This window comes from Fringilla coelebs (assembly GCF_963513975.1).
Source record: "Fringilla coelebs genome assembly, chromosome: 3".
In the NCBI taxonomy this organism is placed as follows: domain Eukaryota; kingdom Metazoa; phylum Chordata; class Aves; order Passeriformes; family Fringillidae; genus Fringilla; species Fringilla coelebs.
Window position 1 is genome coordinate 109,765,182 of NC_140030.1, and position 27,401 is coordinate 109,792,582.

The 27,401-nt window shown below is 48.4% G+C and overlaps 1 protein-coding gene across 1 annotated transcript; it reads left to right on the forward strand.

Annotated features, from left to right (window-relative positions):
- The first annotated feature begins 711 nt into the window (after nucleotides 1–711).
- On the forward strand, nucleotides 712–25,712 carry ANAPC1 (anaphase promoting complex subunit 1). Its single transcript, XM_084202388.1, has 47 exons — nucleotides 712–1,009; nucleotides 1,787–1,948; nucleotides 2,076–2,127; nucleotides 2,688–2,797; nucleotides 2,961–3,043; nucleotides 3,863–3,936; nucleotides 4,161–4,306; nucleotides 4,934–5,154; nucleotides 5,788–5,997; nucleotides 6,282–6,377; nucleotides 6,626–6,716; nucleotides 6,806–6,871; nucleotides 7,017–7,154; nucleotides 7,486–7,626; nucleotides 7,862–7,922; nucleotides 8,210–8,397; nucleotides 8,846–8,920; nucleotides 9,060–9,325; nucleotides 9,536–9,627; nucleotides 9,923–10,071; nucleotides 11,024–11,102; nucleotides 11,181–11,217; nucleotides 11,310–11,380; nucleotides 11,496–11,674; nucleotides 13,579–13,805; nucleotides 14,887–15,005; nucleotides 15,418–15,689; nucleotides 16,224–16,458; nucleotides 17,182–17,273; nucleotides 17,409–17,543; nucleotides 17,662–17,744; nucleotides 17,857–17,935; nucleotides 18,209–18,283; nucleotides 18,801–18,877; nucleotides 19,067–19,157; nucleotides 19,251–19,304; nucleotides 19,574–19,767; nucleotides 19,989–20,075; nucleotides 20,473–20,590; nucleotides 21,335–21,412; nucleotides 21,739–21,806; nucleotides 22,760–22,898; nucleotides 23,409–23,495; nucleotides 23,932–24,027; nucleotides 24,177–24,375; nucleotides 24,841–24,975; nucleotides 25,463–25,712. The coding sequence occupies exons 1-47, from the start codon at nucleotides 797–799 to the stop codon at nucleotides 25,576–25,578; spliced, it is 5,856 nt and encodes a 1,951-aa protein (XP_084058514.1). The 5' UTR covers nucleotides 712–796; the 3' UTR covers nucleotides 25,579–25,712.
- Nucleotides 25,713–27,401: the final 1,689 nt, after the last annotated feature.

Consider the following 27,401-nt stretch of genomic DNA (forward strand, 5'->3'; position numbering starts at 1 on the left):
CTCTTAGATCTCCTCCTTTCCTTTCCCAATTCTGAGGGAGATTGAGCCTAAGATTGGATACATCTTCATCCCACCTCCTCCCCGAAAAGGAGTTTAGGAAACAAGAGGGGTCATTCTGAATCTCCCTTACCCTTTCCTCCCTTTTACACCCCTGGCTTCCATCAGACTCCCTCTACATGGATTCTGATTATTCTTTACCGTGGGATGCCGGGATGATTTGGGTGGGAAGGAACCTTAAACATGACCCAGCTCCTTGCCGTGGGTTGGGAAACCTTCCCCTATCCCAGATCGCTCCAACCTGGCCTGGAACACTTCCAGAGATGGCGCGGCCACAGCTTCTCTGGGCAACTCTTCCAGTGCCTCACCACCACCCTCACAGGGAAGAATTACTTTCCAACATCCCATCTAAACGCGTTCTCCGTCAGTTTAAAGACAGTCTAGCACAGCGCCAGGCTGCGAGCCGGGCGATCCACCACGGAAGCCGCCACGGGAGGACAGCAGTCACTAACCACTACCAACAGCGCCCGGCGGGACCGTGACGCTTTGAAGCGGCATTTTGGGGGAAGTCTCCCCTCAGGATGCGCCGAGAGGCGCCGCATTCCCGGCAGGACACGCCGGGCACAGCCGCGGGCCGCCCGTGAGGCGCGGCCATGGCGGAGCGGGCGCGCGCGGGGCAGGGCGGGAGCGCCAAGATGGCCGCGCCCGCGTGAGGGGCCGCCGGTGCCGCTCCCCGCGCGTCCCGGTGCCCGCGGGAGCCGCCGGAGCGTCCCGGAAATAATGTGGATATCGGGGCCCCATGTCGGACCACTGTGACGAGAGGGCGACGATGATTGCGGCCGGCGACCTGCAGGAGTTCGCGCCGCGGGGCCGCGAGCAGAGCCGGCGGCACCCGAGCGCCCTGAGCCTGCAGCTGCGGCGGCTGCAGCCCGCGCCGGAGCTCTGCTCCTCCGACGGCGCCGCGGGGCTCGTGGGCTCCCTCCGAGAGGTCACCATCCACGACCGGCACCGGGTACGAGCCTTCCTGAGCCGGGGGTTGGGAGGGAAGGGAACTTCGAGCCCATCCGGTTCCCGCCCGCCGCCGGACAGCTTCCAGCAGCCCAGGTTGCGCCGAGCCTCCTCCAGCCTGGCCTGGACTTGCAGGGATGGGGCAGACTGTGCCAGGGCCTCGCCACCCTCCCAGGGGAGAATTCCTTCCCAGTGCCCCATCTAATCCCGCTCTCTGGCAGCAGGAAGCCAGTTCCCCTTGTCCTGTCAATCCAGACTCGTGTCCAAGTCCCGCTCCAGCTCTCTTGGAGCCCCTTTGGGCGCTGGAAGGGGTTTTAAGGTCTCCTTGGAGGCTTCTCTTCTCCAGGTGAACACCCCCAGCTCTGATGGAGATCGAGCCTAAGGTTGGATCCATCCATATCCCAGCTCCTCTCTGAGAAGGAGTTTGGGGGGCGAGGGGGTTCGCTCTAAATCTCAGAACTCTACAAAGGATCTCCCTTACCCATTCCTCCCTGGCTTCCATCAAAATAAATCTGATCAATGGATCCTGATTGTCCTTTACCGTGGAACAGCAGGGATTTTTGGGTTGGAAGGGATCTTATGGATCATCTCATTTCACCCCCTGCCGTGATCAGGGACACCTTCCACTACCCCAGGGTGCTCCAAGCCCTGTCTGTCCTGGCCTGGGACACTCCCAGGGATGGAGCAGCCACAACTTCTCTGTGCCAGCACCTCGTAACTGGCCAAACTCATCACACCCATGGCTCTTGTGGCTTCCCCTTGACAAACCTCTGTTTTCCAGGAAAGCTGGCAGCTGAGGAAAGGCATCAGTGATGTTGGGGAGGAGGTGGACTACGACGAGGAGCTGTACGTGGCCAGCAACGTGGTCATCTGGAGCAAGGGCAGCAGAAGCCAAGCCTCCGCCGTGTACAAGGCATTCACCGTCGACAGCCCCGTCCTGCAGGTACAGAAATGTGGGAGAGGGGCACTGAGGGAGCACACAGACCCCTTCCAGACAGGGAACCTGGAAAGGTGATGTTGTGTGGGAGCAGCTCGTTCTGGAGAGTTAATGATGCTGTGTTGGGTTTCAGGCCTTGTGGTGTGACTTCACTATCCCCCAGGAAAAGTCGGAAAAAGCTGATGGTGAGTGTCCTGCTCCTTGTGCTGCTGGGCAAATGCTCAGAGCTCAGCTCCCTTGGCTTGGAATCATGGAATTGTTTAGGTTGGGAAAGCCCTCGGAGGCTGCTGAGTCCAGCTGTTGCCAAGGCTACCACAAAACCACATCCCCAAGTGCCACATCCACGTGGCTTTTATAGCCCAGTGCCTGTGTCAGGGCTGGACACTCTTTAGGGGAAGAGATTTTCCCAAAATCCACCCTGGATCTCCCCTGGTGCAACTTGGGGCTGGTTCATCCTGTCCCTTGTTCCCAGGAAGCAGAGCCTGACTCCCACCTGGCTGCACCCTCCAGTCTGGGAAATTGTGCAGAGCCAGAAGGTCTCCCCTGAGCCTTCCTTTCTCCAGGCTGAGCTTTCCCAGACAGTTCTTGTTTTCCAGCCCCTTCCCAGCTCCATTCCCTTCTCTGGACACACTCCAAGAGCTCATTCACCCCAACTTGAAATGTCAGAATTTACTTTTTATGTATAAGGGATGTCTGAAACAGAGTGAAACTTCACCATGTAATTGTTTTGTTCCTTCCTTCCCAGTGTCAGGCAGCGAGGAAATAGTGGAGAAATGTATCTGCATTTTGCAGAATTCCTGCATAAACGTGCACAGCATGGAGGGGAAGGATTACATTGCTGCTCTGCCTTTCCAGGTAACTTCTGCCGTGCTTTTTGTCCACATTTTTGTCCACATTTACGTTTCCCTGCTCTTCATAAAAAGCCTGAAGATCTTTTTATCCTATAAAACCCTCAAAAATCATCAATGCAGCACATGGTTGATTTTTTATCCCACCATAATTCCATTTTTTTTTATAGGTTGCAAATGTCTGGCCAACCAAATATGGTTTGTTATTTGAGCGCAGCGGTTCTTCCCATGAGGTGCCTCCAAGTCCACCCAGGTATGGGATGAGGAATTTGGGTGGTTTCCTGTTGGATAATCTAATAAGGAATGGAGGAGTTGGAGGGCAGTGGTGAAAGATCTGTGTCTTTCTGATAGGAAAAGGTAAAATTGGGTGGAAAAGGAGGAAGTTGTGGTTGTCCCCTCCCTGGAAGTGTTCAAGGACAGCTTGGATGGGGCTTGGAGCAACCTGGGATAGTGGAAGTGTCCCTGCCCATGGCAGGGGGTGGAATGGGATCATTTTAAGATCCCTTCCTACCCAAACTATTCTGGGATTTATTGATGTGCTTCTTCCAGTCTTTTTATCCCATCCCAGTGACTCTGAGTGAGCACACTCAAAGCTGAGTGTTAAAAACTATTTGAGAGTGCTGGTCTTGGGAATAGGATCTGGGAAGCACCAGCCTGATTCCATTAAGGTTTGTCCCAGGAATTGATTCCAGGCTGTCATGGACAGCTGGGAGAGTCACTGAGGGATTGTCATCAAGACATTTTCTCTCAGCTGCAGGATCCCATTTTCTCTTTGGTGAGGATACTATTCCCTGCTGGGTGGGGATCCCATTCCCTGTTGGGTGAGGGTCCCAGCCCCTGTGGAAACCCTCTTTGGATCCCAAAGGAACTAGTTGGACAATGCACTGATGAGCAGCTTTTATCCACTTTTTTGGCTTTTCCCCTGGGATTCTCTAGTCATTGGAAGAGCTGGGATTAGGAATAGAGGTCCTGAAAAGTTGAGTCTACTCAGTCAGTCCAACAAACTTTTGGAGATGGAATCTGTGTCCCTGCTGTCACATTCCAGGCTCTGATTTGTCTGGCTTTTCCCTAGGGAGCCTTTGCCGACGATGTTCAGCATGCTGCACCCCTTGGATGAGATCACCCCTCTGGTCTGGAAGTCTGGAGGTACATTGGATGTTGCTGGAGTCCCTCGGGGTGGCAGCAAATCCCAGTGTGTCCCTGTATCAAAAACTTGGGGAAGAGTCACTTCCAAGGGTGCAGTTAGAGTGGCTGCATGAATTGGGAAACTGCTCAGGGGGGAAGCCCAGGTTGTGGAAGGAAGAGAGTGTGGGAAATGCTCATGGTATTGCTGTGGGGCTGATCCTTTGGAATGCATCCCTGTTTTCCAGGAGTGTTTGGATCGTCCCGGGTGCAGTACGTGGCTGACCACACGCTGAGGATCGTGTTCCTCAGCGCTGACCCTTCCATTGTGATGACCTACGACACTGTGCAGAGCTTACACACAGTCTGGGCCCTCAGGAGAGTCAAGCCAGAGGTACACATTCCCTGGGGAATAAAGATCCCTGGAAAATAGCTGTGTGCATTTCCGGGCCCTGATGTGTGTTAGGAATGCCTGGGATCTGGGATTTGTTTCATTTATAAGAGTAGGATGTGTGGTGGGGCTGGTTCTTTTGGTTTTTGGGAAGTTTTTTCCCATGGATTTGCCTGGAGCAGGGGGATCATGGGGTGGTGAAGGTCGTGGATTATGTTATTAATATATTATTCCATACATTGGACCAGAAGCTTAAGAAAAGTGGAATGTAACTTAGTGCCATGAAAACTTTGACAATGAGGGTTGTGAGGCCCTGGCAGAGTTTCCCAGAGAATCTCTGGCTGCTCCATTCCTGGAAATGTTCCAGGTTGGACAGTGCTTGGGATAGGGGAGGGTATTCCCGTGGCAGAGGGTGGAACTGGCTGGGCATGAAGGTCTTTTCCAACCAAATCAAATCCTGTGATTTTGTGAAAACCATTGGAGCAATTCCTGTGGGAGTGGGAGAGCAGGGTTGATGGGATTAACTCAGTAGGCTGAGCATGAATTCATAACATGTAACTGATGGGAAAAGCTGTTGGAAAAGCCTCTCCCTGGCTGTCCTTGCCCACATGCCATTGGTTTTCTTCCCAGGAGCAGAGCCTGGTGCTGAAATTCCCCGAGCAGGGGGGCACCCCCCAGCACATGGCCACCAGCAGCTCCCTGACCACTCATCTCCGGAGCCTCTCCAAAGGAGACTCCCCTGGGGGCTCCCCTTTCCAGAACTACTCGTCCATCCACAGCCAGAGCAGATCCAGCTCCTCTCCCAACCTGCAGTCCCGCTCTCCAACCATCTCCAACATGGCTGCTTTGAGGTGAGCACCCACAGCAAATCCCAAAGGATGGGACCCATGGAATAGCATGGACACATTTTGCTCTCTGTCTTTCCATCCAAGGCTCAGGTGCCTCTTGTGTTGCAGCACCTGAAATTTCCCTTGGAATTCCCTTCCTGTGGCATTATCCCAATAGTACAGGAGGGTAGTGCCTGTACCAGAGCCAAGGAGGTTGCTCTGTCATGGATCAAGGAATGTCTGCAGGATGTTTGAGTCCCAGGAGTTTTTCAGGCTGGCTTCTCTAAAGAAATTAGAGGGAAGGAGTTGGGAGGGATTTTTGATGGAATAGACCATCTGAAATCCTTTTGAAATTTCATCTGTTGGATTTGGACAGAGATGCCTGGAAAATAATTAGGAAATTGTTTTCCTGTGCTAGAAAACGAAAGGAAATCAACAGTGAGCTAGTTCCTGGTTTAGGCTTTGGTTGGGTTTTAAAGTCAGTGGATGAGCTCCCTAGGAATTCTCCCTGATTTTGAGAATCCACTTTTTGGCCATATCCAGTGTGTCTGATTCTATCCCAATTTTGAAGATCCAGACTTTTTGGCTGCATCAATATCTGATTTTTCCAGGATTTTGGCGATCCCTTTCTCATCCATATCCTGTCTCTGCCTGCAGCCGTTCCCATTCCCCAGCCTTGGGAGTCCATTCCTTCTCTGGAGTGCAGAGGTTCAACTTTTCCAGCAGTGCCCAGTCCCCAAGGAGACCCAGTGTTACCCATTCCCCAAATTCCATTTCCAACGACTCCTTCCTCGTGCCGGAGACGGAGCCAATCGTTCCTGAGCTCTGCATCGACCACCTGTGGACAGAAACAATTCCAAGCATGAGGTGAGCTGGTTTTCTTGGGATGAGAGTGGGGAAGCAGGAATTAAAGTGAAATCACAGCTTATTTGAGTGGTTTTTCTGCAAGTGGAGCCATCTTGGAGTCTTCATGGACTTGCACTCCTGATTTTTTTTTGGGAAATGGTGCTCCCTAAGTGCCTGGCTCCCTTGCAGAGAACTGAGCACTCAGACCACTTTTTCCTGGTGTGTTATTCCAGGCTTTCTGAATGGTTTCATGGAGTCTCCAAAGCAAAGCAGGTTCTAACCTGGTTCTTGTGTCTCTTTTCCAGAGAGAAGAATTCCCAGGCATCCAAAGTGTTCATTTCCACTGACCTTTGTGGGCAGAAATTCCTGTGCTTTTTAGTGGAATCCCAGCTCCAGCTGAGGTGAGCATTCCTTGGGGACACATGAACCAGGAGAAGCACTCCAGAAATTCCCAGCTGGAAGGACATCAGGGATTTTAATTAACTAGCAAATTAAAAATAAATTGATTTATTTTGGGCAAAGCAGGGAAGAGGAGGAAGGAACCACAAAACCCACAAAAAATTCACTGCACTGTTGGAAGTCTGTGTTTTCTTTCTGTAACAACACCCAGGACAAACCTTTTATGTTTCCTGTTCTCCCTAATCCCTAGGTGTTTAAAATTCCAAGAGAGCAATGATAAATCCCAGCTGATCTTTGGATCTGTCACCAATATTCCAGCAAAGGATGCGGCTCCAGTGGAGGTATTGTTACCTGTGGAATGTCCTTGTCGTGCAACTGGTGCCTCCTTAATTAAACACAAGGAGCTGAATGTGCTGCTTCATTATTCCAGGGAATTGACACACTGCTGGTTCTGGAAGGCAGTGGGAATCTGGTACTTTATTCCGGAGTGGTTCGGGTAAGCGACACCTTTTCAATCCCTAATTTATGTGCAGTGCTGGAAAGGGAGTTCTGAAACATCCATAGCATTAATGGGACAATTAAATAATTTTTGTGGGGGTTATTTTTAGAGAAAAACTTAACTTTTTGTTTCCACCAAAAAGGTGGGAAAGGTTTTTATTCCTGGGCTTCCTGCTCCATCCCTGACAATGTCCAACCCAATGCCTCGGCCAAGCACTCCCTTGGATAGTGTCAGTACTCCATCCAAGCCTTTGAACAAGCACCTGGGGCCCCTGGAAGAGGTAACAAATAAGGAAATATTCTTTTTGTTGTAATGATCAGTGTTTTTTTATCTTCTAAGGTGACTTTTAGAGTTGAATCTTTCCTTCTTGTTTTGTAAATCCTCTGAATAAAATGTTTAAAAGAAGATTTCTGTGCTGCTGCCCTGTTTATTTATTTCTGTTAGCCATAAAACTTCCAAGGCAGGCATTGGAAAGATTTATAGTCATTTCCAAGATTCTTGTTAGTGCTTCAAACCCAACAATTATAGCTGTTCTTTGCTCAGATCCCCTTTAATTCTGAATTCCACTTCAATTTGAACTCTAAAATGGGCTCATTTTTCCCACTTTCCAGAGCGTGCTTTTGTCACCAGTTCCGGAATTAAGGGATTCTTCCAAGCTCCACGACTCCCCGTACGTTGAGGACTGCACTTTCCAGCAGCTTGGGACTTTCATCCAAGCTCTGAGGGATCCCGTCCACAACAGAGTCACTTTAGTAGGTATTTCCCTGTCATTTGGGGCAGCACTTTTGGTAACAAAGATTATTTCAAGATAATTCCAAGATTTCCAGTGTTTCGCAGTGCTGGCGCCCGAATTCCACATCATAATGTAGCGAAAGCCAGGATTTGGGAATATCTTCACCCACTAAGGAGTTCTGAGTTGATAGAAAACGACTCTCCCTGCTCTTGATGCATTTCCTGATTTATTTCCACTTTTGTTGGATTTTCCAGGAGCTCAGCAATAACACCATGGTTCGGATCAGTATTCCTGAAATCGCCACCTCGGAATTAGGTAGGGTTCCAAAGCTTTAGGTGGCTTTTGCTTGGCTTGGGGAAGGGCTGAAATACCAGTTCAGACATGGCTGGTTTCAGTAATAAGCAAAAAAAGGAGTATTTTTCCTTATTTTTGTTCCAAATCTGAGGATTTGTGCTCAACTCAAGAAAGAGCTGTTGGAGTTTTGTGGGTTTATTTAGAGTTAAAAGCAGGTCCAGCAAGAGGAACCTATGGAGGTTTCCACCACTGATGAAGCAAATCCTAGGAAGCCAGAGCTGATGGATGATTTCCTTCTTTTCCAACAGTGAAAAGATGCCTGCAGGGGGTGAAAGCCATCCTGCCCAAGGAAACAGCTGTGCAGATGTTGGTGAAGTGGTACAACGCCTACAACGCCCCAGGAGGGCCCAGCTACCACTCAGAGTGGAATTTATTTGTCACCTGTCTCATGAACATGATGGGTTACAACACTGAGAGGCTCTGCTGGACACGGAATGTGAGCAAATCCATTCTTCACTTCTAATTTTCAGGCCTGTTTTACTCTGTCTTTATCATGAGATACATTTACAAGGTGCTTGTTATGAAAATAAATGATGAAGATTTGAATCCACCTCAACATGTAACACTGCTATATTAAATTTGGTTAATCTCACCCATATTAAATCAATTCTGAGTTTAAACACAGGTCACAACTCAGATTGTTGTTCTTTAAAGAGGATTTTGGATTTCTGAGGTTTGTTTAGCACATCCAGAAGTCCCTCAAGCCACATCATGTCCTACATGGCTTGAGTTCAGATGTTGTGATTCACCTAGGAAACCTTGGTTCCAAAGAAATCACAAGAAACCTTGGTTCCTAAGAAATCACAAAGAAACCTCTTTATTTAATTTTTTCTTTTTCTATTTATTTCTTTTATTTTTATTTCTTTTTCTTTAACTTGTTGCAGCTCGATTTTGAAGGATCACTCTCTCCGGTCATTGCTCCAAAGAAGGCAAGGCCATCAGAAACTGGGTCAGATGAGGTGAGAAATGGTTCCCTCTGTTGTATTTGGATTGGTTTTTAGGGAAAAAATTCCTGTATAACAGTGCTTTGGAATTATCTCTCTGGAAATTATGTTCACCATGGATACTCTGTCTTTCTTTCCTGTTTCTTTGCTCTAGGACTGGGAATATCTCCTGAGCTCTGACTACCACAGGAATTTCGAGTCTCATCCCATTGCCAAAGCTCTGCGCCTGGACCCTCTGGAAGTTTCAGCTTCCAGGGATGACTTTTCCCAGAGCCTCAGTTTGGATTCCTCCACCCTCCTTTTCTCCCACATTCCTGCCATTTTCTTTGTTCTCCACCTCATCTACGAGGAGCTCAAACTGAACAGTCTGATGGGAGAAGGACTCCGCTCCCTCGTGGTTCTCCTGGTTCAGCTGGCCAGGTATTCCCACTGGAAAATCGTTCCTTTTGGTGGGATTGCCTAAATTGGAGCAAACTTGTCCTGTATTTGAAGGAAAGGAATATTTAAAACCTTTCCTATTCGTTCCATGGCTCCAAATTCTCCCCCAGTGGCAGCAGCTGCCCAAAGGTGGCATCCAGGAGGTTGGAATGCTTTTTTCCCAGTCTGTGACTCCCCTCTCTCTCATTCCAGGGATTTGAAACTGGAAGCTTACATGGATTATTACTACAGGGACTACCCAGCCCTTGTCAAAACCTCCAGGCAGACCTGCATAATTGACCAGGGTGAGTTTAAGCCTTTGGCTAGTCCATGATACTTGGATATTCCCTTTGTTTTTAATATTACCCTCATTCTGGATGATTATTCCCTGCTTATTCCTTTGAGATAATTTTTCTTCTTTAAATAGATGTCTTGAGTTTTCATTCCTGTCATAAAATCCCATCTGACAGGAGGGATCTGTAACATTTTGTGTGGAAATGCTGGATTTGTCTTGTTGAAGGAAATGCTGGAGGAATTGGGGATGGTGAGGAATTCTTGTGCCTTTTCCCTGAGCTCATGGTCTTTACTGTTCATCTGAAGTCCAAACAGGTTTCATGCTCCATCCCTCCTTTTTTTCTGCTGAGCCTCCAAGTATCTTCCAGTGGCTGAGTTCCTGCCTGAAGGGAGAGGGAGTGCAGCCTTATCCCTACTTACCAGGGATCTGTGAAAGGAGCAAACTGGTGGTACTGGTGAGTACTGGGGGACAGGAATACAGGGAATGTGCTCTGTTCTGTCAGCGCTGCCCTCAGGGCAGGGTTTGCTCCAGCTGCTGAATTTCCTGGGAGTGAAACATCCCTAAAGAAGGGTGAAATAACAGAGGGATTTGTTTACTGGATGTATTGGAGCTGAGCAGCTTCACCACTTCTGTGTTTTTCTGTGGTTTGTGCAAAGTAATAATTGAACTTGGGATTATCTGTATTTTGGGAATGAGAATTCCCCATTTTTCTCCTTGGGCATGCCTCAACATCAATGTTTAGTCCTGTGAGTGCTGATGGTATCTCCTGGTCAGCATCACTTCCTTACTCATTGATGGGAAAACCCTTCCAACTGGGAGCAGAGGTGTCAAGCCTGAGGTGCCTAAGGAGAAAATCAGGGAGAAAAAGCCAGGATCTATTTTCCTCCTCTCTCTGCTTGATCTGCCCTTGCAGAGCTCAGAGTTGAAAGATCTTCATAAAGCCCACAAAATCATTTTGCCTGGATGTGATTTTTCCCAGAGTTTTCAAAATATAGGGACTGATCCCTTGGATTTTGCTGGCTGGATCCCACAGCTTTTCACTTGGAACCTTCACAAAATATCCAAGATGTGGAGGAGACCAAGTGGAAAATGTGTGTGTCCTGCAGGAGAAATGGAATGTGGGAAACACGAGAAGGATAACTGGGAACATATTTTTGTTGGGAAGATATTTATCTTTTGTCTCTGGAGCAATGAAGGAAAATTCAGTGCATTGTTTCAGGGTGGATTTTTTTCCCCAAAATTTAAAGCTTCAGAGTTTGTTGTTGTTCAGTTGTTTTCATCTCTTTTTCCCCACAATACACCTGCCCCACTTCTGAGGTTGTATTCCAGTTCCTTCCTGCTTGTTTTTCTGGGAAGCAAAGGAATATCAGCCCAAAATGACTTTTTTTGGTGTCTCTTCTCCTCAGAGTGTGGCTCTGTACATCCTTGGGGATGAGAGTGCTGTGCTGAATGAAGCCTCCCATTATTTGTACAAGATCACATCAGGTAAGGATGCTTTGACTCCATCCTGGGAGTGTCTCAAGCTTGGAAAACATGGAATTAACACAGCCTTGTCTTTCCTAGGCCAACGGAAGCAGCAGATGGAGCAGGATGACAATCGGTACGGAAACTTTTTTGGTGGTGTTTTATTGAGTTTGTGACTTCCTGCTGACTTCTGGATGAGCTTTTATTGACTTCTCCTTAATTTTCCAGGTGCAGTTTCAAATCCAGCACTTCTGTTTCCAGCCTGGCTGAAAAATTGGTCCTTTGGATGACCAGTGTTGGTAAGAGCGGAGCAACAACATTCCCAAATAACCATGTACTTGGATAACAGGAAGCACTCTTTGTCTGGGATTGATAACACTTATTTGGGCTTTTCTTCCCCTCCTTAATTTTAAGGTTTCACCTTGAGGGATCTGGAATCTCTTCCCTTTGGCGTGGCCCTTCCAATCCGAGATGCCATCTACCAGTGCCGGGAGCAGCCGGCCTCGGACTGGCCGGAAGCCGTTTGCCTCCTCATCGGCCGCCAGGATTTGTCCAAGCAGGCCTGGGAAGGGAGCCTGCAGAAGGGAAAATCCGTGAGTATGGCCACAAAGGGATCTACCAATCCCAGGGTTTGGGCAGAGCAAGCAGCTCAGGAATTTCCAGCTTAATTCCCAAACTGAGGACGACAAAAGGGAGGATTTACACGTACAGGGGTTTTGGTGTGAAAAGCAGCATCCAGCAGGGATGGATAATCATGGATAGCTGAGAAAACTCAAGATAAATCACATTTTTAAATTTAGACAAAAGTTTTATCTCCAGAGCTGTTGGATTCCTCCTCCTCCTCCCATTCTTTGGTGCTTTTTCCAGAGGCTCTGCCATCAAGCCGTGGCAGAAGGAGAAGGAAGTGGGTATTTGTCAGAGGTTCATTGTCTTGGCATGGCTTGCAACCTCCTTTCCACTAGAAGAGCTAGATTTGGAAATACACTTGCCACATTTCTCTTTTTTTTTCCCAAAAAAGGTTTTAGTTACTTGTATCCTGAGGTAAAATGATTTTAAAAAGTGTGGTTTTCTCTTCAGCATTTGCTTCTGATGGTGGCTATCACCAGCATCCCAAGGAATGCATCTCACTGAAATGTCCTTTGTTGAAAACCAAAAATCTTCTTAAGGCTGGCATAAAATCCCTTCATGGCAGAAGATTGGAGCCTTTTCCAAAGTCAGGAATTGGAATTGAAATCTCAAGTCCATCTTGGTCAAGATCCTTTTTTGCTGTCTCAGCTTTGGAAGGGATATTAAAGTTATTCCAGTTTTCTACAGCAAAGGCTTTATGACTAATGGCATATCAAAACTGTAATTAATTTGGCAGAAAGGTTAATTAACTCTAGGTCAAACCCCACCTGCCACCACACGAAAAATCCTTTTTGTTGCTGCTGGTGGAAGCTGTGCCCAACCGAAACCCTCATGAATCATCAAAAATGATGATAAATTTGATTTTATCACTGACTTTATAACAATGCCTCGAATTGATGTGACCTTAAAAGGCCAAAGTGAGCTTCAAACCCCAAATTGTTTGTCATTTCTCAGGAGGGCAGGGTGGAGTTTCCTGTTTCAGAACGGACGCTGCTGCTCTGGGTGGTGCAGTTGTGTGTTGAGATTGAGTGTGGATTTACCAGAAGAAATTGAGTTTCATTCATCAGCTCTTCATTTACTTGCCTTCCTGAGGCCACATGTTCCCAGAGAACCACAGGAAGATCTGTTCCCTTTGGGTCCTCTCATCACTTGTATGATGTGAGCAAACGGGAGAGCAGAGTTTTAGAAAAGCATTTCTTAAATCTTGCATAGGAAAAGGGTTTTCCAAGAGTGCTCCTAAGCTTTGGTGCTTTTCTGGTCATGTGTGGAAGCTCCAAAACCACTCTGGTGCTGTGATGAATCCCAAGTTTTATGATAGTGAAGGATTTTGGGATTTTCTGCTCTGCAGGCTGTTTGTTTTAATGGGTAGTTTGCTTTTCCAAGATGTTGTGGAGGGAATCCAAATTGATGTGTGAAAACATCAACACTTTAAAAAAAACCACAGGGTTTGGAGCAGAATCTGCATAACAGCAGCTCTGGACTGTTGGACTGATCACAAACTGGGATGATCACAAACTGGGCTGATGGAGTAGGCAGGGAAAGGAAAACCCTTTCCTACAACTGCTCCAAAACAAGGAAAGATTTTGAAAGGACAAGAACTTCATCACGCATCACCTCCTCAATGCATTTGAGGTGTCATATCCTCTTCTCTTTAGTTATTTATCCCATTTGGTTGTGCAAAAGTACTTGATTTCCATCTTGGAAATCCTCCAGGCCTTTAAATTCTTGTAAGGAGCATAGGAATGCTGTGAGCCTCCATCAGTGTGTCCGTCCCTTCTGTGTACAGACCCATCATTGTGCTGGGTGAGCTCAGGCTGTGGTGCCTTCCTGGCAGTGTTCCCCCCCTGGAATTGTCTTCTCCCTTTTGCAGTCCGTGGGCACGGTGCTGTCCTCGGACATTCCGTCGGCAGCCGAGTCGGAGGAGGATGAGGACGGCATGAACGACATGAACGAGGAGGTGATGTCCCTGATCTGGAGTGAGGACCTGAGGGTGCAGGAGGTGAGGAGGCTGCTCCAGAGCGCCCGGCCCGTCCGCGTCAACGTGGTGCAGATGCCAGAGGCCAGTGACCACGAGTACATCGAGGAGAAGGAAAACAGGTAAGGAGTCCTGGAAGCATGGCTTGGCTTGGCTTGGCTTTGGAAGGACCTTAAAGGATCTCATTCCAAGCTCTGCCATGGCCATGGTCACCTTGCACTATCCCAGGTTGCTCCAGGCCCCATCCAGTGTGGCCTCGGAAATTTCTCCATTTCCAGCTGTTTCTATTTCCCAGTATTTCGTTCTGCTGAAAGGTTGTGGGGATATTTTTGGAGGCTTGGAATCTAATTTAAAAAAAAAATCATAATCCAAGTCTTTGGAGTTCTGTGGATCTGCTGTGTTGGAGTAGGGGGCTCTTGGGAAGGACAGACAGCACATTGAGGTCAGTTGGGGTTGAAGGGATTTTGTAGCACTTTCTTCTGCCCAAAAAAAAGTGAAATATAAGCAGGACCTACTCTGTAGAGACCAAACCATCTATACCCTGCCTAAAGCTGGAGAACCCTTTGTGATAGGCTGGTCTTGAGACAGGGGACCTTGGAATTCCACAGAAAGCACATTCACTGTCCCATCCCGTTTCTTTGAAACCTGTGTCCAGTGCCCTCGATTAACCCTGTCCTGCTTTATTCACTTTTGAGGGGGGTTAAAAACCTCTTCTTTAAAAACCAAATTAAAAAGCAAACCTGAGAACACCATTACCATGCAACATGTTCTGAGTCTGACCTAGGGAGCTGAGTAATCTAACGAGTTTAGAAAGTGTTTCCAGACTAAATCATAGAGAATTGTGGTCGGCATTCTTGGAAGCACCTTATCACCTCTGTACGTGCGTTATTACTCGGTGTTACCACCACTCATAGCAGGATCCCACAGAGCAACCACCTTTACTTGGCTTTCTCCTTTCACCTCGCTTCCAGCACGGCTGGGAAGTGTCCATGGAATAGATTTATTGAACCAGCTTTAAGGGAAAAATAGTGCCAGGTTCCAGCAGCTAAAAGGTATCTTGGAGATGAACCTTGTAAGGACCAAAGATTTGGTTCACAAGGAAAAGGAAGGAGTAACAATAAGGGAAAAATGGTTCTGTCCAGTGCCTGTTTTTTGTAGGTTGTTTATATTTGGGATTTGATTTTGGATTCACCTCCCCACCAGGTTGCTGCAGCTGTGCCAGCGAACCATGGCGCTCCCAGTTGGACGAGGAATGTTCACCCTGTTCTCCTACCATCCTGTGCCAACGGAGCAGCTGCCCATCCCTAAGCTGAACCTCACTGGTACGTTGGTCAGGGGCTCCTTCCCAGTCCATCCCAGAGCTGGATGGGCTTTCTTCCAGCTGTTATCCCATTAATTTTTATAGCATCTTCTCCACCAAGAATTTCACGGCTCAAGTGTGGGTTTTGTGAGGAAGCAGCTCCTTTGGGCTTTGAATCTGCCACCTAGAATGGTGGAAGATCCTTCTGGAATGGTCAGGGCCAGTGTTGGCAAACACTGAAACCTTTTATTAGGTACAGAAGGAGAGAGAAGTGGAAAAATGGCCTAAACAGTGCTGGGGTCAACATACTGGAGATCCTGCAAAGGGCTGTCCTGACATTCCTGAACATTCTTGGATCAGAACCGTTCCCTCACTTGGCACTGGATGGAGAGCTTGGCTTTTGCTGACCGCTGTTCCCCCCTCTCCCACGGCAGGCCGTGCTCCTCCGAGGAACACCACTGTGGATCTGAACAGCGGGAACATCGATGTCCCCCCCAACATGGCCTGCTGGGCCAGCTTCCACAACGGGGTGGCCGCCGGCCTGAAGATCGCTCCCGCTTCCCAGATCGACTCCGCCTGGATCGTCTACAACAAGCCCAAAATCGCCGAGCTGGCCAACGAGTACGCGGGGTTCCTCATGGCCCTGGGCCTCAACGGGCACCTCACCAAGCTGGCCACCCTCAACATCCACGACTACCTGACAAAGGTGAGGACTTGTGGCACATCCAAGAGCCAGATCCCGGTGGGGTTGAATTCTTTAGGCAAGACAAGGAAGGAAGGTTTCTTTGAACGGCTGCATCGGGAGTTTCCTGGTGTGGGAGAATGTCTGAGTTGCTTTGTTAAGGTCGTGGTGCATGGTTTGGGTTGGAAGGATCCTTTCTCAGTGGGAGGAAGGACTTCTTTCCAAGGAGGTGGTGGAGAGCTGGCTGTCCAGGGAGAGCATGGAGCCTCTGAATAAACTCCATTCCAAACCCACCTGGATGCATTCCTGTGTCACCTGCTCTGAGTGAGCAGGGAGGATGGACGGGATAATCTCCAGAGGTCCCTTCCAATCCTAAATATTCTGGGGTTCCACAGAATGAGGAACCTCCAATTCTGTTCAAAGATTTCCAGCAGTGTTACCACCAGAACTTTCCACCCTGTGCACGGCTCACTGGGATAGGCCACTGGAATACTGGGACAGGGGTTCTCCCATTCCTCACTGGGAATGTGCCTCACTGCTCCTTGTCCCCATGCCCAGGGCCACGAGATGACGAGTATCGGGCTCCTGCTCGGCGTCTCTGCTGCCAAGCTGGGCACCATGGACATGGCCATCACCCGCCTGCTGAGCATCCACATCCCCGCCCTGCTGCCGCCCACCTCCACGGAGCTGGATGTGCCCCACAACGTCCAGGTGGCTGCTGTGGTCGGGATAGGCCTGGTCTACCAGGGCACTGCCCACAGGCACACTGCTGAGGTGCTGCTGGCTGAGATAGGTGAGTGCCAACGCTGGAAAAACAGGATGGGGGCTGGGATAGTCGCTGGGATAGTCCCAGGGAGCTGGGAGTTGTAACCTTGGCACCTTCCCACCACATTTTCTTCCCATTTTTCCAGTCCCTCTTGGGAGCCTGTGCAGCATAAAAAGGAAAGTCATTGGATTTAGGAAAAGAAATGTGGCAGCATCATTACTGTTCCTACTTCTTCCACCTGGAAATTTGGTGTCCTAAATTCCCCTGTTTGGAATTTTGAGGGTTTTTAACCACTAGGCCTTAAGAGCTGATGTGAACAGCAGATTTGTGATCTCACTTGTGCTCTTATTCTGAGTTAATTTGTAACAGCTTTTCTCCATGTTTACATGGGACTATACTTGGAGACTGTGTGGTTTATTAAACAGGGATTGGGGTAAATTTTAAGGGTGAAATTGTTGTGTTTCTAGAAATTGGATATGTGCAATCCTTTTTTAGCAACAGCATTTGGATTGGTTCAGGATTTTAAAGTATCCTCAGTTAAACTTGGCATTTTCACCATGGCTCTAAACTCCAACCATAACATTTAGGAGGGAGTTGCTATTTAGAAGTGGATGGATGAGCTGCCAGCTCCTTGTCATTCCATTGAGGACTTCCCTAAGGAGGGACAGATATATTTTTTCTCCTTTCAGTACGAATTAAGCAATAAGCTGGAATTTTCAAAGGTGAATTTTGCTGGTTTGGTTTCTCCAGGGCGTCCCCCCGGCCCAGAAATGGAATATTGCACGGACAGAGAGTCCTATTCCCTGGCATCAGGGCTTGCCTTAGGAATGGTGTGCCTTGGGGTAAGTCAGCTACAATTAGGAGACTCATTATCCATTGGGATGGCATTCCAAGAGCTGTTCTGTCCTTGGCTCCCAGCTGTGGGTTTTTCTCCTAGAGGAAAGCACTTGCATGTTTTCCTTCTTTCCATTCCTTAGCACGGCAGTAACCTGATTGGGATGTCAGACCTCAACGTTCCCGAGCAGCTCTACCAGTACATGGTGGGGGGACACAGGAGATTCCAGGCAGGAATGCACAGGGAGAAGCACAAATCTCCCAGTTACCAAATCAAGGTACGTGGTGCCAGTGCTGGCTCATTTCAGTTAGAATTCTGGGAGGTGTCTCCATGACTTTGGGAGCAACATCCCCCTCCAAGTGAACCTATGGAAAGTGTTCCCTGTGTTTTCCCAGGAAGGAGACACCATCAACGTGGATGTGACGTGTCCAGGTGCCACCCTTGCACTTGCCATGATCTACCTGAAGACCAACAACAGGTATTGACCTGGGAATTCCTGCAGGGTTAAACTGCCCTAGTGTTGGCTCTGCTCAGGTTTGGAATTGCTGGAATGTGACCTGGAAACCCTTTTCTTCTGCCATGCCCTGCAGATCCATTGCTGACTGGCTCAAAGCACCGGACACCATGTATCTGCTGGACTTTGTCAAACCAGAATTCCTTTTGTTGAGGGTAAGATTTCCCTTGGGTTCATTCCTCAGTCTATTTAAATGATATTTAGGAATTCCAGCCCAACATGTCATTGCCCAGAATCCTTTGTTTCCCAGCCAAACTCACCCCTTCCAACAATTCCTCCTTGTAGTGTGGCAGCTTCCTTGTCATGGAGACAGAATTTAGGGAGAAATAGGTGAAAGACACAATTTATGGGGAATGTTACATTAATTTTTTAGGTGTATTTTTATAGCTTTTCCCAATTCCATAGATAAATTTTCTCCCTTTCTCCAGACCCTGGCTCGATGCCTGATTTTGTGGGATGACATCCTGCCCAATTCCAAGTGGGTCAACAGCAATGTGCCTCAGGTAGGTGCTCATTTATGTGTGGTGTGTTTGCTTCTCAATTTTACATGGGTTGTTTTCCATGTGGGTATTTCCATAGTCATGTCAGGAGCACAAGGAAATGAACATTAACATGACAGAGGTGACTGTTCCATGGGATCCCTGGATTTTAGGAGCACTAGAGACTGGAAAGGAGATGATTGAGGAGAGATGGGATTGTTCCAGACACAAAATTATGTCAGGGAAAGGAAAGGATTAAACTTTTCCTTGCATTGCCAGGCCCCAAACTGTTGCATGGAGTTGAGCATTAGGAATAACTTCCCAACAGTGGAGTCAGTGATATTCCAAGATATTGTATGGAATTTTTAAGACCAAATGAGCTCAATGAAAACTACAGGATGCTGATGGTCTCTGTTGGGGGAAAAAACAGCTTTTCCTTCCCTTAGACCTGTTTGGTATCACTTAGGAGCTCTTGATGGCCAAAGTTTCAATGAGTCATCAGTTTTCCCTTGGATTTATTTTCCTTCCCTGCTTTTTACAGATCATAAGAGAGAACATTATCTCTCTTCATGCAACAGAGCTGCCTTCCTCTGAAGACCTGAGCTTGGAAACGCTGGCGTGAGTAACGTCCCAAAAATCTCCTCCTAGGGAATTTTACTGTCCTGTAAAGGAGAGTTTTGTTATACTGGATATCCTGTAAAGGATGAGTCTTCCCTTTTATTTTTGAGGGATGAAGGGGTTTGTGCTGTGTATTCAGATGAGGAGAAGAGGAACATTTAGTAATTTCCAGTTTGTGTTGTTCCTTAGGCAAGCTCACGTCTACATCATCGCTGGAGCGTGTTTATCCCTGGGATTTCGTTTTGCCGGGTCGGAAAATCTGGCAGCATTTCAGTGCCTGGTAAGAGGAGGGTTATTTGATTCCATTCACTTCCCAGGGAGCTGTCACTCACCTTTTGGATCCACATTCACTGGGCATTCCTTTTCTTTCTAGTACAAATACGCCACGGATTTCCTGAAGTGCTTGTCGGCTCCGACAGCGTCCATAGTAAGTTTTTCCAAGAAAAAGATGGCTTTTTGTGACCCTCAGCAAAACCTCAATGGGAAAAAACCCAGCCCTTTTAATTTCCTGGATTACACATGATCTCTAGGATGTGGCAGAGCTGTGAATCATTGAAGGACTTTGCTGGCTCTCCCTCCTTCTGGGGAATGTGGTTTTCAAGCTCCGGGGTAGAAAGTGGTGGATCATCCCACCCGGAATGTGCTGTTGGTGCACTGAAATGGAATTGTGATGAAACCTCTCTGTTGTGCTTGAAGACAGGTCACTATAACCTGGAAACGTGCCTGAGTGTCCTTCTCCTGGCCTTGGCCATGGTGATGGCTGGCTCTGGGAACCTCAAAGTGCTCCAGCTTTGCCGTTTCATGCACAAGAAGACGGGGGGAGAGATGAACTACGGCTTCCACCTGGCTCACCACATGGCTTTGGGGCTCCTCTTCCTGGGAGGAGGAAGGTAATGGGCCTTTTCCAAAGGCAGATCTCAACCCTTATTTCCACTTCATCCATTCCCTGTTTTTAATATATAGATGCATAAAGGGCTCTTCTGTTGGCAGAGAGAGTCTTGTTGTCTTTGTGCACTTTTGGAAATTCCTTTCCTCATCCCACCAAAATATTTTGGCCTCCTGTGTTTTTTAGAAGAAAAACTAAGGGACAATATTGGGGGTTTTTTTGCAGATATTCCCTGAGCACTTCCAACTCCTCCATTGCTGCTCTTCTCTGTGCTCTGTACCCTCACTTCCCTGTTCACAGCACGGACAATCGGTAAGGCTTTCATGGGGATCCCATTTCCTTCAGCTGAACCATCTTCTTACAAAAGACAAATGATGGATTTTTACCAAAAATCCATTTTTGGAGGTTCTCCATTAAAAAAAAAAAAGTAGAATATGGAAGAAGTAAGTGACAGTGGTAAGGGTCTTTGGTCAGTGAGGAAACACCATCTCTGCTGTGCTCCTGTGATGTGGCTGCTCCAATCTGCTCAGCAGGAAAGATTTTCATAGAAGATCTGTCCATTTATGACCCTTAATTACTTTTGATTCTACTCCATTAAGCTCTGTTCTGTTAATTAACCAACACCATGGCTACGTGGAGCTGGAATTGGGTGTGGAGCTGGAATTGGGATCATTCCTGGCCCATGCTGAGCTCCTGGTTCCCACCCCAGGTACCACCTGCAGGCTCTGCGTCACCTGTACGTGCTGGCAGCCGAGCCCAGGCTCCTCACTCCCGTGGACGTGGATACCAACACCCCCTGCTACGCCCTCATAGAGGTCACCTACAAGGTAATGTGGCTGGGAGGCCCTGAGGAGCTGGGGGATGGCCAAACACTCAGATGTATCCCAGTTTTCATTGGAGTGGCCTCCAGTCTTGGGTTTGGTTTCCAGCTGTGGTGGAGACGAGGTGAATTCTGCACGAATAAGTGAAGGGTTGGGCTCCACCCACTCCCACCTCAGGTGTGCTTTGGTGGCACCTGGAGGGCAGAAAGGAAGTCTTCAAACAGGCAAGGAAGGGTGTCCTGACTGACCCAGGTTCTTCTCCCTCTTCAGAAGGATTTCCAAAGGCTCAGAGGTGGCTGGAACCATTTGTGGCTTTCCAAGCCTTCTCCTAATTCTGAGCTGAGCAACTTGGTGTTTCTCCTTGGTGCTTCCATCAGATGTCCTTCAGGGAAGAGTCCTTTCTGTGGGATTTATTGTATATGGGAGAAGGGAGATGCTCAGAATTGAGTTCTTGGAATTTTTAGGGGGAAGAGGTGCATCTGTGATTCTGGCAAAGAGCTCTCCATGTTCCCATTACAGCTTGCTTCCCAAGCCTTCACATTTTGGCCTTGCCCAGTGTTAGGTGTTGACCATCCATTAATGGACAATACAACTTGGGAAGTCCATGTTTCCTGGCATGAGTCCTGTGTTTACTTAGGAACAGAACGCCCTGCCTGCTGCCAGGGCAGTTGTTCCCCACAAGATGCCTTTCCCTTCCTTTTCCCAGGGAAATGAGCTTTTCTAACCTGTGGCTCCCATGACGTTTTGCAGGGCACGCAGTGGTACGGGGAGGCCACCGAGGAGCTGATGGCACCCACGCTTCTCCCAGAGCTCCACTTACTGAAGCAGGTAGAGGAAATCTCTGTTTTAATGGAAAATCACCTGGATTTTGTGCCACAAATCTAGAGAGTTGAAATCTGATGGGTGTTGATTCCTTAGCCTGACTCTGGATGACATTGTCCCATTATGATTCCAAAGACAATTCTCTGTCTTCTGTCTTGATCAAGATCTTCCAAGATCCGCTGCAGCGGGAATTTCCTGTAGGAGACACAAACCTCCTCCTGAATTTTCTGTGTGGCCAACACTATAAAACAGCCCTGAAAAAAAAGAAAAGTAGAAGCTTCTTAATTCAATGATTCTGGTTATATTTAGTAATAAAATGTTTCTATTGACAGATCAGAGTGAAGGGCCCCCGGTACTGGGAATTATTAATAGATTTAAGCAAGGGAACGACTCATCTCCAGTAAGTGTTTTTTAATGCTCAACTGAATCATGACCTCGTAGTAATCGTATTTCATAGTTTTTGTAAACCCTCCCACAGCTCTGGGTTGAAACCTGGGTTTCATCAAGTCACTGTTGTGCATCTGACAGCGCTTCAGGGGTGAAGAAAGAAACTGCAGAGTTGGGTTTCACCCATTGAGGTGAATAATTCATGCAAAAAAACAGGGTCGGGGAAAACCTGATAGTAAAACCCACAGAGACTGGCAGTGAGATGGAGGCACCAGAGAGCAGCTACAACTCATGGTTTTGGTTTGGTTTTGACTGGTGGTGATATCACATTTCCCAGACTGTTGGGGACTGTAACTGCCCTGTGAAATGGTTTTTCTTGTGTCACCCCATGTCACAAAGTGCCACCCACCCTCGTGACGCGCTCGAAACGCGGCGGGCAGCTGTGGGAACCAGAGATTTTACCGGAACACAGGATCTGGGGTGGGGGGGAGTGGAAATCATTCTCATCTTTGCACTCCCCAGTGAGGGTGGGAGAAACCAGCCCAGTCTTTGCTCAGTAATGGGGTGCTTTTAGGGCATTTACTTGCCATTGATCAATCCCAGAATCATTTAGGTTGGAAAAGACCTCCAAGATTATGACTCCAGTCATTGATTGCCCTCTTGTCAAGTGGAAGGATTAAATTAAGCTCAGTCCATTAGTACAGCATGCTTTGGGTTGGAAGGGATTTAAGGATCACCCAGTGCCACCCCTGCCATGGGCAGGGACACCTTCTACTGCCCTAGGTTGCTCCAAGCCCCATCCAGCCTGGCCTCGGACACTTCCAGGGATGGGCCAACCGCAGCTTCTCTGGACACCCTGTGCCAGGGCCTCCCCACCCTCACAGGGAAGGATTCCTTCCCAATATCCAGCCTGAATTTCCTCCCTTTGAACTGTTGCCATAAATGGGCCCCACTGTGCCCCTCCAGGTCGATCCTTTCCAAGGGTGGCATCCTGTACGTGAAGCTCCGGGCTGGGCAGCTCTCCTACAAGGAGGATCCCATGGGCTGGCGCAGCCTCCTGGCACAGACCGTCACCCACCGCAACTCCGAGGCACGGGCCTTCAAGGTACTGCTCCCAGGGTGCTTCCTGCCAGGAATGCTGCTGAGGGAGGGAATTCTGCTGGCTTTCACAGGACAGACACGTGTGGGTTCCTCTCCTGCCCATGAAGTGCTTGAGCAGGCAATCTGTTAGGGTGGAAAGGTCCTCCAGGGTCCTGCAGTCCAACCTGTACATGACTGAATCCAAATTTTAGATCATGGAGTCCAGCCTTCAGATCATGGAGTCCAACTTCTAGATTGAATCCAACCTTTAGATCACTGAGTCCAGCCTTTAGATCATTTAATCAAAATTTTAGATCGCTGAGTACCAGCCTTTGTATTGAGTCCAACTTTTAGACAGTTGAGTCCAACCTTTAGCCATGGATTCCAACCTTTAGCCATGGATTCCAGTCTTTGGTGTGGGTTCCAGTTCTCTCCCTTGTGTTCTGGACACTTTGGAAATCAGTTGTTGCTACCTTTGTGCACAAATTCAAAAAGTTTATTTTAGGAATGTGTTTTAATCCTTTTTTTTTTTCAGCCAGAAGCGATTTCCGCTTTCACTTCCGATCCCGCTCTCTTTTCCTTCGCTGATTATTTTTGCAAACCGACTACGAACATGGGCCAGGTAGGAAGTGGTGATGTGGACCAACACTTATTCTATGGATAAAAAGTAGGGAAAACCTGCCTTAAACTCCAGGGCAGAATTTAGCCCTGCAACCAGCAGGAGCAGGGAATATCCTGCAGGATGTTGTGTGCTACAAGGATGATCCTCTGATTCCAGTTGTTTTGATATTGGGATTTTTTTGTCCTATTTCTTGAGGAATGCATTTAACAAATCCAGAAGACCATGAAGCATTTAGGGGAAGTCACAGAACGTGTTTGATATGGAATTTCTTTAAAAATCATTTATGGGAGGGCATAAAACCCAGTTTAATTATCCCAAGGAAGAAGTCAAGTGGTATCATTAGTTATCCCAAATTCCTGTGATACCACTGCATGGATTAACTTCAATAGAGTCAGGAACCTGGAATAAATTGTGCCTGACACCTGTCTTTCTTCAGAAACAGGAAATCCTAGATCTTTTCTCCTCCATCCTTTACGAGTGCGTGACCCAGGAAAATCCGGAGATGCTGCCCACGTACATCGCCATCGACCAGGTAGGAAACTCCTGTTCCTGTTGGAAACAACACTTTTTCCCACTTTAGGGGGCAAATAGTGGCCATTCCATGTGCTTTTCCAGAGGAGTGAGGGCAGGGGTTGAGGAGTCATTTACTTGTTTCATTCCTGCTCCGATTCCTGCTGCCAGGCCGTGAGGAGGCTGGAAAGGCGGGAAATGTCCGAGACCTTCGAGCTGTGGCAGATGAAGCTGGTGCTGGAATTCTTCAGCTCCCGGAGCCACCAGGAGAGGATGAGCAGGAATCCAACGCGAGGGCTCTTCATGAACTCGGAATTCCTGCCGGTGATGAAGTGCACCATAGATAACACCTTGGATCAGTGGCTTCAAGGTCAGAAGGAATTTCAATCCAACCAGTGCTGGAATCCTGAAATGGTTTGGCTTGGAAGGGACCTTAAAGACCATCTCATTCCATCCCCTGTTGCTCACCCAGTTCTTGTCTTGCTGATCCAGGCTGATTTTTGCCTCAAAAGTGTGGAAAACTGATGAGGGAAGGGAGGGCATTTTCAGTGTGCTGTGGACCATTCCCTGGAGAATTGTGTTTGCCTGGAGTGGTGTGGGATTTTTAATAGGGAAGGTGATGTTTCCCAGAGAAAATTCCTTCCTCATCTTGCACAGGGAGAATTTTCCCGGGGCAAAAGCGAAGTGACCACAGCAGGGTGGCCATGGCAGAAGGAAGGAGGTTGGAAAACAGCCTCCCAGCCCACCTTCTGTGGGGAACAGAGACTTCAGTGGGATCAATCAGTGGGAATCCTGCTTCCCAAGTGTCACCAAAGGTATTCCTCCTGCCTTGCAGCTGGAGGGGACGTGTCCCTGCATTCCTACCTGAGCGGGCAGGCTCCAGAGGAATCCCAGCTGAGCATGCTGGCCTGCTTCCTGATTTACCACTCTGTGCCCACACCCGCCCAGCTGGCAGCTGGAGGCTTGGAAGGTGAGTCTGGAACTGGCATTTGGGGAAATCCTGGATCCTTTCACTGGGCACCCTTTCCTTGCTCTCCAGCAGCCTGGGAATACACCAGTCCTGAGGTTACTGAGGGAAAAGAAAGGCAGCTGGACCTTAATTTTGGGAGCTCTGTTCCTTTCTTACGGCTGGGGCAGCAATGTCACCACATCCATGAGGAATTTGGGGCCTATCCCGGGAGTCCTGTGTTGGCCACAAATTCCTGTGTCTGGGCATGGAAGATTCCAGTTACCTGTTACACACCTCTCTGCTGGGTGTTCTTTTCCTCTGCGTTCTCCTTCTTCCTGGATTTGGGATCTCCTTTCAAAGAGATTTGAGATCTCTTGTAGAACTTCCCTTTCCAACCAGCACACAACAAACGGATCTGTGGGATGACACCTCCAGAGCTCTCTGAAGCTTCCCCCTCCAATTTTGGCCTCGTTTTTACACCTTTTTCCTTTGCTTTGGATGTTTTCAGGGAGCAGGAACTTCTCGGAGCTGCTGCTGAAGCTGAGGAGGCTGCACGTGCCCGTGCGGGCGCTCCTGCGCCTGGCTCCGCTGCTCCTCGGGAATCCCCAGGCCATGGTGCTGTAGTCCCACCAAGCTTCCCAAAAATCTCCTTCTTTTTGTACCTTCCCAAACAGCAGACTCAGCCCCAGCTGTGGCAACCACGACCAGGAGTTATTTATAAATTGTTATGAGGAATTTAAAAAAAGAGCTATAAAAGTGAGGTCATAATAAATTTACTTTTGTAACGAAGGTTTGTTTGTAAATGTGTGGTTTCTGTGGGGAATTTGGGAAAGACCTTGGCTGGGAATGGTGCTTTTCCTTGGCTGTATAACTGCTTTGCTTGTGGTGGATCTTATTTCCAGACAATGGAAACAATTCCTGGTTCAAACACTTTGTGTTCCCTTCCTCCATGTATATGAATTTGGAGCAGGGCTCGTTCCTTGTTGGTTCCAGGCAGAGCAGATCCTTAATCTGTCACCAAACACATGGAATTACTCCATAAAAAGCAGCCAGAGGTTGAGGGATTACTCAGCCAGAGCCAAAGGCTTGGATTCTGATTATTGTGGTTCCAAATTTAATCCTGCTCTGTGGGATTTGTGCCGATTTCTCCCTGTTTTTTCCCAAATCCTCGAGGATTTTGCAAAGGGTCAAAGGGAGGGAGGAGGACAACCAAGAGTGATTAAAAATAGAGCAAAAGCAGGAAAATTATACAAATCTGATTCTTATAAAAAAACAATTATTGTGTATTAACTGAGGTTTTCCAATTGCTTGAGGTGTCCTGAAGGAGGCAGAGCCTGTGCCAAATTCCAACCCTCATCCCTTTTTTTTTTTTTAAGCTGTTCAGAAACTTCTCTAATTTAATAAAAACAGTTTAATTAATGTAATTTATCACACCTCCCCCACAAGCACCTTCCTTATGTGAATTCAATCAACTCATGAACAGATGGGAAATCAGAGGAGCCAGGAGGTCTCATGGGGCAATCCTGGATGTTCCTTCCCCTAGGAGGTGGGTGCAGCTCAGGGAAGTTCCTTCTAACCTGAGGAAGTGGGAAGCGTGAAGTGCTAATTTTGCAGAGGGAATGACATTGGGCTTTCATGGCATCCTGGAATGGTTTGGGTTGGAAAGGACCTTAAAGACCAGGGGCAGGGACATCTTCCTTAAAGCCCCATCCAACGCCGGCCTCAAACACTTCCGGGGATGAGGAATTAAATTCCCCACGACTTTTCCAAGGACAGATACTTTTTTTGCCTCCTCAAGCCTTTCCCCCAGCCCCAGAATGAGCCTCCGGCTTTATCTCTGCTGGACAAAGAGCCGAAAATCCAAGTGCTGGATTTGGGGGTGGAAAGCTGAGAAACCTGGAGGTGTCCTAAATCCCCTTCCTGTCCCGATGGATCCATGAGGTTTATCCCGCATTCCGAGGGTGATGCTGCCTTGTGGCCGGGCAAGCTGGAAAGCGACGATTCATTTCACCACGAATAAGATGAAAAACGACGAGTAACGCGAACCAGAGCATCCCCAGCATCTCCCTGCCGGGACCTCGGCGTCGGGATGCTCCCGGTTTCCGCCGGATGCGGGAAAAGCACCATTCCCAGCGTTTGGCGAGGGAGGCGAGTCCGTGGGCGGGGGTGGGCGCGGGAGGCTCTGGCGAGGAGCTCTGGGGCTTCCTGTTTCCTTCCGCAGCTCGAGCAGAATTTGAAAGCAGCGGCTGCCGTGAGCTGGACCAATGATCGGGGCACAGCGCGCCCGGGCCGCCCGCGCCCGTTACGGCCCCGGGGCTGCGCTTCCCGGCTCCGCCCGGGAATACCGGGAACCCCCGGCCCGGGGCCGGCCCGGACCCACCACCCACGGTAAGGCGCCGCTCCCTTCGGATGCTGCCAGGAATTGCGGGGGGAAAAAAACCCATGGA